Source organism: Equus asinus, chromosome 14 (genome assembly GCF_041296235.1).
Source record: "Equus asinus isolate D_3611 breed Donkey chromosome 14, EquAss-T2T_v2, whole genome shotgun sequence".
Lineage (NCBI taxonomy): Eukaryota > Metazoa > Chordata > Mammalia > Perissodactyla > Equidae > Equus > Equus asinus.
In genome coordinates this window covers 3,930,431-3,946,089 of record NC_091803.1, presented here as the reverse complement: position 1 = coordinate 3,946,089, position 15,659 = coordinate 3,930,431, and the positions used below count along the sequence as shown (strand labels likewise).

Here is a 15,659-nt window from a genome sequence, read left to right as displayed (position 1 = left end):
TCCCAGTTTTGCACCCCCAGAGGGAACCACTTCCAACTGTGAACTCTTTCGTTTTTGGCATTTAATTCCACATCTTAAAATAACAAACTTATCCTGCTACTGCTTGGTTTTGAAAATTTCTGGCGTTATCTAGTGACGTTCTGCCACGAAGATGAGGATGTGGCTCTTTTCACCATCCCTCGTTCAAAACAGCTGGCCCCCTCGCCGTGTCCTCTCGGTCCAGCCGCAGCAGTTCTGGCTCGATCAGTAAGCAGGGCTTACATTTCTAGACCGGGTGTAGTTTTCACGATGGAAGATTGATAAATACAAAGATTGCTTTTCCTTCTTGTCCAACTTTGAGAGTCTTTGAAATTAATTATGGTCATTATTGCTTGTTTGCTCGTTCTTTTTCTTGGTACTTCTCACTGATTCAGTATCTCCCTTCCCCCGGCCAGTTATCGTCTCTCTCTTCAGGATCGCAGAATCAGCTTCAGCGTTTGTGGCCTTCCGCTGCCTCGGTCGGGGCTGCACCTCTCGGAGCCCACACGTGACTGTCATCCCCTGGGTGTCTCTCCCGGGGAGACCCCTGTTTCTCGTCCTCACTCCCTTCTTCCTCATTCTAGGTGACGCCCTCGTTTTGACTCAGTATGTCCCCCAGTGGCTTCCTGAGAGTTAAAATGGTTTAAAACACCCTTTGTCTAGAAAGATCTTTATTCCACCTTAATGCTTGATTAATAGTTTAGCTGCGTACAGAGCTTTAGAATGAACATAATTTTCTGTCCTAGAGTTTTGAAGGCTCTGGTCCGTGTCTTCTAACATTCAGCGCCCCTGTAGGCAGTTGCAGCACATCCTGATTCTTGATCCTTTGTACTTAATCTCTTTCTTCTCCATCTGGAAGCACATATAGTTTCTCCACGCTGCCTGCCGCCCCGGGCTCGTCCTGAAAATTCTCAGTATGCGTCTCGGTGGGGGTGTGTTTTCATCCTTTGCGTTAGACTTTTATTTTTTTTTACCTATCATATTTATTTATATCATCCATAAGTCTCTTATCATCTTATTAAGGTCACTAAAATATATCCATTTGCGCATTTTGACCCTTTATGCATTTTTTTACCTCTATTGTATGGTAGACTTTCCATGGGCCATTTTATTCTAAAAACTCGTGTTCTTCAGTTCTGCAAAATTGTATTATTCCTTTGATGATGTCTCCTGGCTCTTCTGTTATTCAGGTTCTGGGTCTCCTGGACTGGTGTGGGTTTTTCTGATCTTTTCTCTCCTAGTTTCTCTTCTTTGTCCTTTTGCTCAACTTTCAAAGCAGTTTCCTCAACTCTCCCTTCCAACCTGAATCAGTCGTGGAGAGCATCTTTCAGAACGATGTTGCGGACTGCGATCGAAGCTTCGTCAGGATGCGGACGCAGCACGGGGCAGGGTGGCCAGCTCTGGGGGCCCAGAAGCCTCCTCTCACGTGAAAAGCCAAGGCACTTAATACAAGGTAGAGATTGCTAAGCTCAGGGACGAAAGAGCTAGTTCTCCAGCTGGATCCAGAGAACGGACGTGCTGGTAGAGATGCGGACTGTCCCTTCTAGGTCGTTAGCGCCTGTGGGGAGCGATCCCGTGTGCGTCAGCTGTTAGCGTGAATATTGACCATGGTCCTCGCTAAGATGGGGTATAGAGACGTCACAGGGAATCAGCGTGGCCTTTGGTTTCAGCTGAAGACAATTCCTTGTTTTGCCGTACTGCTCTTTCTTTGGCACAGTTCTGGAAGGCTCCATTTCCATCTGCGACTAACAAATGGCTAAAGCATTTCATCTACTCAGTTACCCATTATCTTAATTAGGTGATTAGTTGCTTCTAGAGAGGAGGGGATGTTCTTCCCTCATTAAGACCCTAAGTCGTGGGAGAACTTCCAAGTTTTACCATGAAAATAATGCTCTTCAGTACTTGAAAATGTAATTTCTCCCCACTTTAAAAAATAAGACATACCCATTGTTGAAAACTTGGAAAATAAGGGAAAGTGTAAAGAAGAGAGTAAAAATCATCTGTGAAGTTGCCTCCTGGAGAGAATCGCTTTTAGTATTTTGGTGCCGTTCATTCTAGTCTTTTCTTCGTATGTGCATTTATCATCTTACATAATTTAAATCAACCTATGTACCTGTACATAGCTATATATATCCTCTGTTTTTTAGTTAATATACTTATTTCCTCATATTGTGAACATCAGTTTTAATGCCGGTGAACAGGTGTATCTCCCACGTCCCTAGTGGGTTTTTAGGATGTTTCCTATTTTTCTCTGTTTATAAATAGTGCTTATATAAACATCTTAGTACGGAATTGACTCCTTTCTGATTATTTCTGTACGATGGTGACTTGAAGTGGGGCTCCTTTGTGGAAGGACGGAGACGTTGTAGGTACCGACGTCCCCGTGTCTGACACTGATGGAGCTGGCAACGTCTCTGTAGCTTTTTTAAAATGTGGGGCGGGTCAGTGCCGGTTGATATTCCCACCAGCGGTTTCTGAGAATGTGCGTCTCTCCTCGTCCTCGCTGTCATATGATTCCAGCGTTTAAAACTCTGCTAATTTGACAGGAGGAAAACATACCCTGTTGTTGAAGTTTGTGTTTAGCTTTAGTATCTGTGAGGTTGAGCAGTTTCTAGAATGTTTATGAACCACTGATATTTGCATTCTGTAGCTGCCTCTCCTTGCCGTCCTCGTCTTTGCTGTGAAATTCTTCAAGCACGCGTGAAGTCGATGCAGAATAGTGAATGACCTGTTTGTGTACACAGGACCCAGCTTAAGAAATAAGGTGCTGTAGGTGGAGTCCAGGAGGGCGTTGTGCGGTGCAAGTTTTCATGGATCTCCTCCGGCGTAGGTGGAGGGAAGGCTTGGGGTGCTGGGGACACTCGCCTTTTGCCTCAGGATCGGGCATTTGTGGGAGGGAAGCGCTGGCGGCCCCCTGGGTGGGCGATGAGGAGAGGTGCTGGAGGCATGGAGCGAGGCTGCCTGGGGTGTGGGACTGTGGCTGGGGAGGGGGTGTAAAGCGCTCCCAGGGCTCAGGTCAGCATGGAATCGGCAAGGAGCGGGACGTCGTCAGCACCCAGAGTGGCCCGAAGCTCAGCCCGTCCCTGCCCCCTCGGCAGTGCCCACCGTCCCGGTTTCGTAAGGAGGATTCTCTCGCTTTTCTTTATGGTGTTATCACCTGTGTATGTCTCCCCACACAGGAGTTTCGTCTCGCCTGTTTTGAGCGTTACGTGAATGGATTTATGTTTCTTTTGTGTCTTGCTCTCTCTCAGCATGTTTGTGAGAGTCGCCTTCTTGTTGCTTGGGCTTTATTCATTCCTTTTCCCTGCATAGTATTCCACTGGATGGATATCGTGCTGTTGATCCACTCTGCAAGAGGCCTGGGATCTGGCTGCTGTGAACCGTGCTGCTAGGAACATCGTGTACACACGTCCTGGTACACGGGACGCCTCTGGGGCGGGCGCCTGTAGGGAAATTGCTGGACGCTGAGTTTGCGGATCTCTGCTTTACCTCATGGGGCCAAACAGTTTTCTGATTTACAATCCTACATGTGATGTCAGTGCCTGGTCTGCTCTTTTGCATAATTTTCTGTTGTTTGGTCTTTTTCTTATTGATTTGTGGGAGTTCTTTATTCTAGATCCTAGCATTTTACCAGAAAGATGTGTTGCAGATATCTCCTCCCAGTCTGTGGGTTGATTTTTAAAACTCTACTTATAGTGTCTTTTTTTTAATAATTTTGTTTTATTTTATTTTATTTTTGAGGAAGATTAGCCCTGAGCTAACTACTGCCAGTCCTCCTCTTTTTGCTGAGGAAGAGTGGCCCTGAGCTAACATTTGTGCCCATCTTCCTCTACTTTATATGTGGGACACCTACCACAGCATGGTGTGCCAAGCAGTGCAATGTCCACACCTGGGATCCAAACCGGCAAACCCCAGGGCGCGGAGAATCGTAACGTGCAAGCTTAACCGCTGCGCCACTGGGCTGGCCCCTGTATTGTCTTTTGATGAATGAAATTGTTAATATAGTTGGCGTTGTCAGTTCTTTTCTCTCTGGTTAATGCTTTCGGTCGGTCTTGGTTTTGGTCTTGTGGCAGAAGTCTTTCCCTGCCTCCCGGGTCATAGAGATGTTCCCCTGTGTTCTCTTCTGAAAGCTTCATAGTCTTGCCTTTCACACCAGGGTGTTTAAAGCCTGACTTTTGAATGGAAATAAAATTTACCTGATATGAAATTAACGATTTTTAAAGCATGTGATGCAGTGGCATTTAGTACACGATCATGTTGTTTTGGTCTTTTGTTCTGTCGGTATAGTTACCACAGCGATCCATCTGGGGATGTTGAGTCAGCTTGTCTTCCTGGGGCGAGCCCCGTTGGTCCTGCTGTTTAATCCTGTTACATGTTTGCAAGTCTCTGTTGGAGATTTTCGCATTTGTATTCACGAGGGGTGCTAGTCCATAGTGTTCTTCTGATGTCTTTCTTCTTCCTTTTATTGGACTTCGTGAATCTGTGAATTGGTTTCTTCAGTCAGTTCTGGAGAATTCTCAGCCATGTTCTTTTCAAGTATTGCCTTTGTCCCATTCTTATTCCTCTCCCTCTAGAGCTGTCTTTAGACGCATGTGACACCTTCTCACTCTGTCTTCCTTATCTCTTAACCTCCTTCATATATCTTGTTTCTTCTTTGTCTCCTTGCAGCACGTCTGGGACATTTTCTTGTTTTTTTTTTTTTTTTTTGCTGAGGAAGATTTTCCCTGAGCTAACATCTGTGCTGATCGTCCTCTATTTTGTATGTGGATCGCAGCCACAGCATGGCCCCCGAGGAGTGGTGTAGGTCTGCACCCAGGAACTGAACCCAGGCTGCCGAAGTGGAGCACGCTGAACTTAACCACTAGGCCATGGGGCCAGCCCCCGGGATAATTTCTTTTGACTTGTCTTTTAGTTTGCTAATTCGCTTTTCTGTTGTGTCTGATATGCTCCATTGAAATGGTAGTTTCTGTTTCTGTTCTAATTATTTTTCAAATCTGGTGTTATTTTTTAGTTTCCTGTTCTCTACCAATATTTCAAGATTTTTTTTATTTCTTTAAACAGGGTAAGCATAGTTTTATCATTTGCATATGATAACCTTAATATCTGATGTCCTTTTCTTAAAAGGAAGCATTTCCCTAAAATATAGCATGCAAACAAAAGAGTACACAGATTATAAGTGTGCAGCTCAAGGCATTTTCAACAAGCACCCAGACCGAGAAACAGGACGTCAGCAGGCTCCCTCATATCCCCTCCTAATCGTTAGCACGGACACAACGAGCCTGACTTCCAGCACCGTCGTTCAGTCTTGCCTGTTCTTGAATTTCCCATAAATGGAGTCATATAATATGTACCTTTTTGTGTCTGGCCTTGTTTTGCTTGATGTCGTATTTTTAAGACATCTGCTTTATTGCTCATAGACGAATCTCTTCACTGTTGTTGCTGTGCAGTATTCCATTGTGCGAATGCACCACTATTTGTTTAGTCATTCTGTCACTGATTGACACGGGCTTGTCTCCAGTTTGGGCCTGCCAGGAGTGATGCTGCCATGAATGAGCTCGTGCTCGTCTCACGGCCGTGCACGCATTTCTGCCGAGCACCCGCCTGGGACAGGCATTGACGGGTCCTGGGGTCTGCGTCTGTTCAGCTCTAGGACATGCTGCCTCACGGTTTATCCCAAAGTGCTTCTGCCCGTTTACACTCCCACCAGCAGTGTGTGAGAATTCTAATTGTTCTGTGTTGTTGCTCACACTTGGTGTTGTCTGTCTTTTCGTTTTAGCTGGTCCAGCAGTCATGTAGTGGTATTGCTTTGAGGTTTTAATTTGCATATCTGACGTTCAGTGAGATTAGTCACATTTTCATATGTTTAAGGGCCATTTGGGCTATTCTTTTGAGGTATGTGTTCAGAGCTCTTGTCTACTTTTCTATCGGGTTGTCTGCCTTTTTCATATGGATTTTGGATATGAGTCCTTCTTCTGATGTGTCTACGAATATCTCCTCCCACTCTGCAGTGTGCCATCACAGTCTTTTTTTTTTTTTAAAGATTTTATTTTTTTCCTTTTTCTCCCCAAAGCCCCCCGGTACATAGTTATATATTCTTCGTTGTGGGTCCTTCTAGTTGTGGCATGTGGGATGCTGCCTCAGCGTGGTCTGATGAGCAGTGCCATGTCCACGCCCAGGATTCGAATCAACGAAACACTGGGCCGCCTGCAGCGGAGCGCGCAAACTTAATCACTCGGCCACGGGGCCAGCCCCATCATCACCGTCTTTTAAAGAGAAGTTCGATTCACCTACTGTCCAGTCAGGAAAGCAGAAACCACACCAGTTGGTGATGGGGACCCAGGTTGTGGGGTCCTGTAATGTCCCTTCATGAGACCTTCAGTTCCCATCAGGACCCAGGAGCGGGTCAGGAGTTGTTTCTCAAAAGGAAGGAAGACAACGTGCTCCAAACCCTGAGGTCGGCCTGAGGCCCTGTGCTGCAGACCCATCTGCTGTGGACTCTCCGGGTGTCACCGGGCCTCCAGGGTCAGGGCAGCCTGCCTGCAGCCCGGAGGTGCTGCTGAGCTCTCTGTCACTCTGATTGCCTCTAAAACATGACACCTGTGCATTCAGTGGCCACCGCGCTGTGATAATAAGGGTAGGGGTGGGTTTTCAGGGGGTAGGCATCCTCTCGCGGCTGCCCACGTGAGGTTATCGTAGGTTCTTGAAGCAAGGGAAGGCTAGTCCTTCCGGACGCAGGAGGCAGGCTGCTTCTCCTGGCCAGTGAGGCTGTTGGTTTGCAGACTGGCCCGGCACTCACTCGGGCAAGGAGAGACTGGAGAAAAAGGCAGGATAAGTAAGGGGACTCTCAAGGCTTGTCTTGGGCGCCTGCAAGGTGAGCAGATCTCTGGAGCCACCCGCCAGGATCTCAAAGTTTGTACAGAGGCTTTAACTGGGCTCCGTCGTGAACCCCATCCAGATGGTCTCAGCCCCGCCTTTTCTCAAGGCTGTTTCCTTGGCGCAGCTCCCATGCTGGGAACGGTGGGCACAGCGTACGTTCCAAGGACGGGGAGGGGTGAGCAGCCTCTGACTGCCCAGGGCCAGCTCTCGGGTCACCTGGCGGTCACGTCCTCTCGAGGACCCCCTCCTGCAGGCTCAGGTTGAGTCCAGGGTTCCAGCTGCTCAGCTTCGTGAGAGCCCACAAGATTTCCCCGTGCCAGGTCTTAGGGCCCCACTTCTTCCCGGTCAGTGCCTTAACTTTCGCACAAGGGGCTTGGTGAGGCTGTGAATCCAGTTTACACTGTGTCCTACAAACCACGCAGTTACATGTTGTATCTGATTTTTGGTGAGATTGGCACTGTATCTGCAAGAAACGAGGGGTTCCTTTAGGACCCCTCTGGAAACTTGCTGCTTCTCTGACTGATTTAAGCCTCGCATTTAAAGAGCTGAACTTGTCACTGTCTGTAACCACTCCAGTGCCCTCACAGCATCCATGATCAGTTGTCCCTTTGTGATTAGCGCTGTTCCCTGATTTAAGAAATCTCTGTGTACCCGAGGTCATGAAGATATTTTCCTGGGCTTTCTTCTCAACACTTTATTGTTTTACCTTTTGCAGCTAGATCTGCAATCCACCTGAAATTAATTTTTGTGGGTGGCGTGAGGTAGGGATCATGATTCATTTTTTCCCACGTGGAGATCCAGTTGACCCAGTACCATTTACTGAAAAGACCAGCCCTTCTGGATACATGACTCGTTTCTGTTCCGCTGGTCTGTTTGTCGGTCCTTATACCAATGCCACACTCTCTTAATTACCGGAGCTTATAATAAGGCTGTTATCTGGTAGCATCCTCCAGCTTTGTTGTTGATCTTCAAGATTACCTTAGCCCTTTGCATCACCATATATGTTTTATCAATTTGCACCGCACCCCCCCCCCCACCCCAGTGAAACCATAATTGGGATTACATGGCATTGAACTTACACACCAGTTGGGGGAAAACTGACGTCTTGACTGCCCATCAACTTGGTACATCCTTCTATTCCTTAGGTCTGCCTTAATTTCTATCAATAGTGTTTTATAATTTTCAGTGTAGTGGCCTTGCACATCTTTTGGTAGATTTATTACTTAGTTGTTTTATGTTTCTTGACACTTTCGTAAATGGTATCACTTTTTTTACATATCCTTTTCTCTTTGTTTCTAGTGTTTAAAAATATTATTGAAGTTTGCATATTCACCATATCTAGTCACTTTGCTAAATTCAGTTGTTAATTCCCATAATTTGTCCGTGGATTGTTTTGCATTTTCTGTATACACAATCACATTGTCTGCAAAATAATTATATTTTTCTTCCTTTCTTTTCAATCTTTAGACCTTTCATTTGTTTTTCTTGCCTTGTTGTACGGGCCAGGACCTCCAGTACAATGTTGAATAGAGGTGGTCATTGTGGTCACAAGTGGCATCCTTGTCCTGTTCCTAATCGGGGAGGGGGTGTTAAATATACATTTACTTTAGAAATTTTTTCGCCAGTGGTAGGATTGGTCCTAAAAAGCGAGGCTAACATATTCCCGTCTCACTGAGGTGCCTTTGTAGGGTCCGTTGTAAGAAGGAAATGGAATTAGATGCAAAATGCCCAGAAGAAGTCTGGCCATGGAGTAGATAGGTGCTTACCAGATTGTGCCTAACTAGGTCTTTCTTTGTACATTTCCAATACAAAAAATTTCACGTCTACTCCAAGGATTGCTTGATTGACTTAGAAAACGTTCTTATGGTTCGGAAAGACTTGTTTAAGGCAAGTCGGACCCCTGTGTTTCGCAGCAGCTACTGCAGAGTTTAGTTTAGCAGCCTGTCCCCAGCTGTTACTAGGGACCACTTAAAAATACTCTCGTTTCCCCCAATTTTAGTAAAATTTCCTAACACAGCAATGTCTCATTTTCCCATCAGTCCTCTATTGTAATCGCATCTCCAGACCTCCTCTGGCCCCGGGGGAGGGCGTGTAAGCAACAGAAAGTTTTCCAAGTTGTGTGTATCGTTTCAAACCTTCAGCGTCCAGGGAGGGAAGAGCCAACAGGATCCAGAGGTAAAGCCTACAGGTGACTTCACTGTCCTGAACTTAGTGACGTTCAGGAAAGGAGCTGTGTTTTTCTTTCCAGGGCTGGTCTGCAGCCAGCAGAGAGCCCATGCCCAGAGCTCTCATGACAGCTGCCGGCTGTTTTCAACACCAATCTTGCCACCCCCGGTACCCGAAAAGTCCTTTCCTCTCTGCCAGCGGAGGGCACGTCTGTACTTCCTGTGGAGGGGCAAGGACAGGTGCATACAGAAGAGCCATGTGGCCCAGGGTGTCATTCCCCGACCCCTTCCTTTCCTGCCCAGCTGGCTGCCTCACCCAGAGTGTCTGATCCTGGGGACAAGGAACGGGGGACTCCTGCCTGCTGAGCCGCGAGCTTGCAGGTTTCCTTCTGGGCAGGGCAGGAAGCTGGCTAGAGCCGGCCGCCGGGGAAGGGCAAGCTCCGAGCTCCTTTCTGTAAACGGTGCACTGTGAATGCACGTTCACGCTCTCTCACCGTCTCTGTCAAGTTACACCATCTGCTGGTTGCGAGCCCCGCCCCCCCCAATTCCCATGTCGGAGACAAACGGTTCAGGGTGGGTCAGCGTGGCCGGAGCACCCCGAGTCGGAGCCTGTGGACCCAGCTGTGGTTTCTTCGGGAGGCAGCAGGGGCTGTTTCAGGATCTCTCCCAGTGCATTATCCTCTTAAGATGGTGGAAAGTGATGATTTTGCTTCTGAGTCTGGGGCCTCCCTGTGTATTAGCGAATGTTGAGTGGCAAGGCGGGTGACGTGCGTGTCCTTGCGTGGGAACAAGACGGCTTCCTACGTGTGTCCTGAGGTGGGAACGGGGCAGGGCGGTCCTGTGTGTGTCCTCGGGGGAGCCCAGCAGCCCCTCTGGGTTGCCGTTTCCAGACCCCTGCTTTCATTCCCCTGCTGGGTGTGTTTCTGCTTTTTCGCCAGAGAGCAGATATACAACGGGGAAGAGGGGAGCCCCACATCGCCTCAGGGCTACCGTGGGCCAAGCTCCTGGAAGAGGCCATGCCACGCACCACTGGGACATGTGACGTCTTTGGAGGGGCGTGGGTAGGTTCTGTGAGTGCTTCTACCTGCGCTCTGCCCAAGCGGCCCCCTCCTGTCACCGCCACCAGGAAGCCAGATGGGAGGTTCTGTTCCGGGTCGGGCAGATCCGCCCAGTTTGGGGCTGTGCCAGGACGCACGGTCTCATGATGGTGACACTGGAAGACAATGTCAGCAAGGAGACCATGACTGTCCCTGTAGGCTCTCTGGAAGCCACCACCTCCTCAGAGTGACTCACTGGGGACGCGGGGCTGGCGGTTCGTCTCCGGCAGGCTCGTCAGGACAGGATGGGGACCGGCCCCGCAGCTCCACATGCAAGTCTCCCGCCCCCCGGGGGGGAGCCAGGAGGTCACAGCAAGTGAGAGGGCTGCGAATGCTTATGGGCTTTACTTTAAGAAAGGTTTTAAAAATAAAGAAAAGTATAAAGAATAATCTGACACCTGGGGACCTATCTCCCAGGGTTGACATAAAGTTTTTTTTATCATATTTATTTAGAGTTAAAAAAAAATGAGTAAAACATTGTATAAAACTATATATAAAATGTAGGGGCCAGCCCTGTGGTGCAGCGGTTAAGTTCGCACTTTCTGCTTCGGCAGCCTGGGATTCGCTGGTTCGGATCCCGGGTGCGGACGTGGCACCGCTTGGCACGCCATGCTGTGGTAGGCGTCCCACGTATAAAATAGAGGAAGATGGGCACAGATGTTAGCTCAGGGCCAGTCTTCCTTAGCAAAAAGAGGAGGATTGGCAGCAGATGCTAATCTCAGGGCTAATCTTCCTCAAAATAAGTAAATAAATAAATAAAATGCATTCTCTTCTATGTAGGACGTGGTATTGCATATATTCTATTAGATGTATTATATTAGATGTATTTATTCTATTAGATGTATTAATGCATTATATTATGTACCTTCCCAGGGTCATTCCTCCCCACCTGGAAGACAGTCGTTTCTTGAATTTGCTGTGCGCGTTTTCTACCATCTGTGAAAATGGCTTCACGTGCACACATATACACCCGTGAGCAGTACACAGTGGTGTTCGACGTGCTGTTTTAAGCGTGTAAACAGGTGGCCTTGCACTTTACTCTCCGCCTCTCCGTCCACCGCTGGGCACACACCGCAGCATCTTTGTCCTATGAACGAATAGTCCCCATGGGGGGTTGTGTGGGGTCGGTGGCCATCCTTGCATGGGTGTCCACGTGTGTGTGAGGGTCCACACGGCTGTGCGCCAGCAGGGTGCTCGGGATCATGCCTGCATGCTGGCCCTGCCGGCCAGGCCAGTGTGGGCAGCCCCGGCCGAGGATGGTCCTGAGTGTGGTGAGGTCACTGTTTTAGACAGCGGGGTCAGAGAACCCGGCCCTGGGGGCTGGAAGGGGTCATCTGCCGGTGGTGTGGGGCCACACCTAGAGGAGTGGGGTCCGGTTCGCTGTGAGCTCCACATGGGCTGCAGCCCCCGAGGACGCTGGCCCCCATCACTTGAGCCCCATCGGGGGTCTCTGGAAGCCCCTGGGAGTCCACGAGGAAAGGGCACCCTCTGGGGCTCTGCCGGTGTCCCAGGAGCCCAGGACTTGGGGAAGGCGGCTCTGAGGCGCATCTCCTGCAGCCGCGCCAAGAAGCAGCTGGGGCTCTGCCATTCGTAGGGCAGTGGGTGGGACACGGCCGGCTGGGGCTGGCTTCTGCCTCCCTCACCCCCTGCTCCCCGCCCCCCTCCCCCCCCCCCCCCCCCCCCCCCCCCCCCCCCCCCCCCCCGGCTCTCTGTCTGCCAGTCCCTGGCCGGCTCTGCAGTGGCGGCTGCGGGAGCAGCCTCGCACTGCGGCGGGCGGGCCGGCATCACCTCCCGCAGCCCTGGCCCCGCAGGCTGCAGTGAGCGGGCGTGCTCCGGGAGGGCGGGCTGGTCTCCTCGGGTAAGGCAGCCCTGCCCCGGCCCCAGCACCTCGCGCCCTTCGCGTCCTCGGGCTTTGTCTGGCTTCCTTTGGAGGGGCTGTAGGAAGGGAAGCTGCAGATGGGGGCAGATGGAGGCCGCGTGGGGAGACTCGGCTGAGGGCTCAGAAAGAAAGGCCTGGGGTCAGCGGGGGAATGGGGACAGTGACGGGAGACTGGCGCTCACGGGCTCCATGTGGCTTCCCAGCTTCCCAGCAGCGTTAGTTTAAAGAGCGCTTCCTGGTGTGCGCGACTAAGTCCTTCACGTGGTGTGTTTGTGTGTGCACTTGTGTGCGTGCATGGGCTTGAGTGTGTGTGCACACTCTGACCTGGCCGTGTCTCAGGCAGGCTCGGAGACCAGCCGGCTCAGTGGGCCCGGGTGACATGGGCAAGTTGACCGCCTCCTCCTCGTAAAATAGGGGAGGAGGATGGCTGGTTCTCATCTCACCTGATCACAGCATGCACGCATACATGCACAGGTGGGCTGGCAGGACGGGACAGGTGGCTGGGCAGGGCTTTGGGGTGGTGCGGCCACATGGAAGCCTCCGGCACGGTGACCCGGCAGGAGTCCCTGCCTCACCTGAGGGGGGGGCCGAGATGCTGGGTGTGCCACAGGGCTCCTGTAGGGGCCTCGGGTGTGGACAGCCCAGCTATCTGGCTCTTCAGGGGGAGCCTGGCCTTGTGAGGATGTGGTCAGTCCTGTGGCCTCCTCCAGCCCTGTGGGACAGAATGGGGCCTGCTGTTGGGAGCAGTGGCTTCCTGAGATCTGAAGTCAGAAGGGCCTGGAGGTGGCCTCAGCCAGGCTCTGACCCTCCCCTGTGTGGCTTCTGTTTCAGGCATCAACGCCCAGGCCCGGAGGCTGCAGCGGAGCCGCGCCAAGGGGACCCCGACCCTGGTCCCGGGGGGCTCACGGAGCCCCCCTCCACCCCGGCTGCGCCGCACGGTCAGCGAGACCAGCCTGAGCCAGGCCGCTGCCCAGGGCTCCGAGGAGCCGGGCCAGGACGCCATGCGCTACTCGCTCTATGAGTCGCCCCACCTGCTCCTCCTGCAGGGTTACAGCCAGCAGCACGTGAGCTCCCTCACCCCCCGCCGCCTCCTGCAGGGGTCCTGGGCTCAGCCGCTGCCAGCTCCTGCTCTGATGATGGGGCTGTAGAAACGGGGCGGCTGGGGACCACTACACTGGGCCCCTCCTAGTCTCTGGGAGGGTGAGGGCTTCCCCTGCCGTCTGCTTCCAGAGCATTCCTGTGTTCAGGGCTCAGTGGGAGGCAGCAAGGCGTGTGCCGAGGACCTCCCAGCTCCTGACTTAGGAGCCCAGTGTTTGCCTGTCCCCAGGTCCCTTCTGGAAGAGTTGTCCCTCCCTCCCAGACGGTGCCTCAGGCCACTTCCTGCCGGGGCTCTGGGGAGGGACCTGGGCAGGTGCCAGGGCACAGGCATCAGTCTCCTCCAGGTGGCCGGCCGCCCAGGGAGTGGCTCAGTGGGCTCAGCCTCGAGCGGGTGCAGGACACCTTCTCAGGAGGTACGGAAGGCGGCCGCCTTGCCCTCCCCGAGCCCGCATTTCTTATGGCTTTTGTTGGAACGAAGACCCACGTCTTGGCTGGAAGGGTCTGACCCTTAGCAGCCGGCCGTGTGGCCGCCCCATCGAAGCCTGCTCCTCCCCGTTCTCCGTTCCCCTCTGTTCTCAGAGCTCCCTCAGGGCACACTTGGCGACATTAGGCCTCCTGGCGCTCAGGTCTTGGGGGCACCTTTCCTAGCTCCCCTGGAGCAGCGGGGGAGGGGCTTGCACACAGCCTGACGTGGGTCACGGGGTGGGGGCTGGCCACGCTCAGCCCGTGTCGAGATGCCCTCGTTTGGCCTCTCGCCTCTGAATGCTGGAGTCGGCCCTGGGTCTCTGGTGTGCCGCCGAGGCTGCCCTGGGAAACCTCCTCGGACAGGGTGGGCGCCCAGTGTGGGGCAGGCTGGGGGCCAGCAGCAGGACACCGGGAGCCAGGGACAGCGGGCCCAGCACACAGCTAGGTGCTGAGGACTGGGACACCGGTTCTTCTCACTGACTGAACTGCCAGGATGCTGTCCTGTCCCTGATGTCTGGTGTCTGTGTTTCAGGACAGCCTGGTGTACGTGCTCAACCGGGAGCGGCACACAGTAGGCCAGCGGACCCCCTCCAGCAAGCCCAGCATCAGCCTGTCGGCCCCCGACATCCTGCCCCTGCACTGCACCATCCGCAGGCGCCAGCCCGCGGCCCGAGAGCAGGCCGGGGCCCGGCTGGTCCTGGAGCCCATCCCGGGGGCGCCCGTCTCCGTCAACTTCTCGGAGCTGGGGGGCCAGACCGTGGCGCTGCGCCACGGGGACCTGCTCTCCCTGGGCCTCTACTACCTGCTGCTGTTCAAGGACCCGGCGCAGGCCCAGCCCCTGCCCGCCCAGGCCCTGGCCCGCCTCCGGGCCGGGCCGCCCAGCTGTCGGCTGTGTGGTGCTGTGCTGCGGGCCCGGGGCGCCTCGGGGGCTGCGCGGGCCGCCCTCCCCCGGCCGCGGCAGCTGCACCTGGAATTCGAGCCCGAGGTGGAGGACACGCTGCTGCAGCGGATCATGACGCTGATCGAGCCCGGCGGCGATGACCACAAGCTGACCCCCGCCTTCCTCCTCTGCCTCTGCATCCAGCACTCGGCCACCCGCCTCGAGCCAGGCTCGTTCGGGCAGCTCCTGCTCAAGATAGCGAAGTTGATCCGAGAGACAGTCTGGGTCAGTCGCAGGGGTGGGGCAGTTCCGCTGTCCGGGGTCCTTGGGCCATGGGAGGAGCTGGGTGGCAGCTGCGGCCGCCAGGGTGGAGGTTGTGAGTCCCTCCTCTGACCGAGGGCCAGCCTTCCCTGCCTGTCCATGCCTCCCAGCCCGTCGGGCAAGCAGGGGAAGCGGGACCACTCAGGGGTCTGCTGTGGTGCTTTGCCTTGTGGGGTCGGCCGTGGCTGCATGAGCTCTGGCCCTGTGTCCCTCCCCATGGCCCGGCCCGGCCCAGCGCCTCCACGCGCCCGGTAACGAGGTGCCCTGTAGCCCTGAGCCCCCATCTAGCCTGCGTGCCCCATCCTTTCTTCTGGGAACAGGCTGAGCCGCTGCCAACAACCCATTGTCGACTTGGTGAGGGCGCCGGACGGGTGGACTTTTGTATGTTGTAAAGCTTCTCTCCAGGATGGTTTCTAGACCGTGGCACCCGGCATATTTTGGGCAAAATTCCTCCTGTCGTGCCGCCGCGTGCACGGTAGGATGTTGAGCAGCATCCCTGGCCTCACCCACTGCGTGCCAGGAGGACCCCCTCCTCCCCTTACAGAAATGGCTCCGGGCACTGCCACACCTCCCCCGGGGGCCAGAGCCGCCTGGGCACAGACAGCCTGTCCCACAGGGCGAGGGTGGGAGTGAGGCCGCCTGGGCCCTGCACTCACAGCCCCGCCCCTCTCCTGCCCCTCCAGTGATGGACTCCCCGGGGTCCTAGAGGATGGCTTCTGATTGCACACAGTCCTTCAGAGACCCCTGTTAATCTTGGTCCTGCTTACCCCGGGGCAGACCTGGGAAGAGGAAACCATTTGGCTGTGTGGAAACCAGATAGATTCCTCAGATTAAAACCCACGTTGAAAATGTTTGAAACT

The 15,659-nt window shown here is 53.4% G+C and overlaps 1 protein-coding gene across 2 annotated transcripts in view; it reads left to right on the top strand.

Moving 5' to 3' along the window:
* Positions 1–15,659, top strand: part of RADIL (Rap associating with DIL domain) — a 97,705-nt gene that overhangs the window by 58,065 nt on the left and 23,981 nt on the right. For both annotated transcript variants that reach the window (XM_070484140.1, XM_070484139.1), the window contains exons 3-4: positions 12,867–13,099; positions 14,131–14,763. In XM_070484140.1, coding sequence (XP_070340241.1) covers positions 12,867–13,099; positions 14,131–14,763 — 866 coding nt within the window. The remainder of the gene's footprint in view (positions 1–12,866; positions 13,100–14,130; positions 14,764–15,659) is intronic.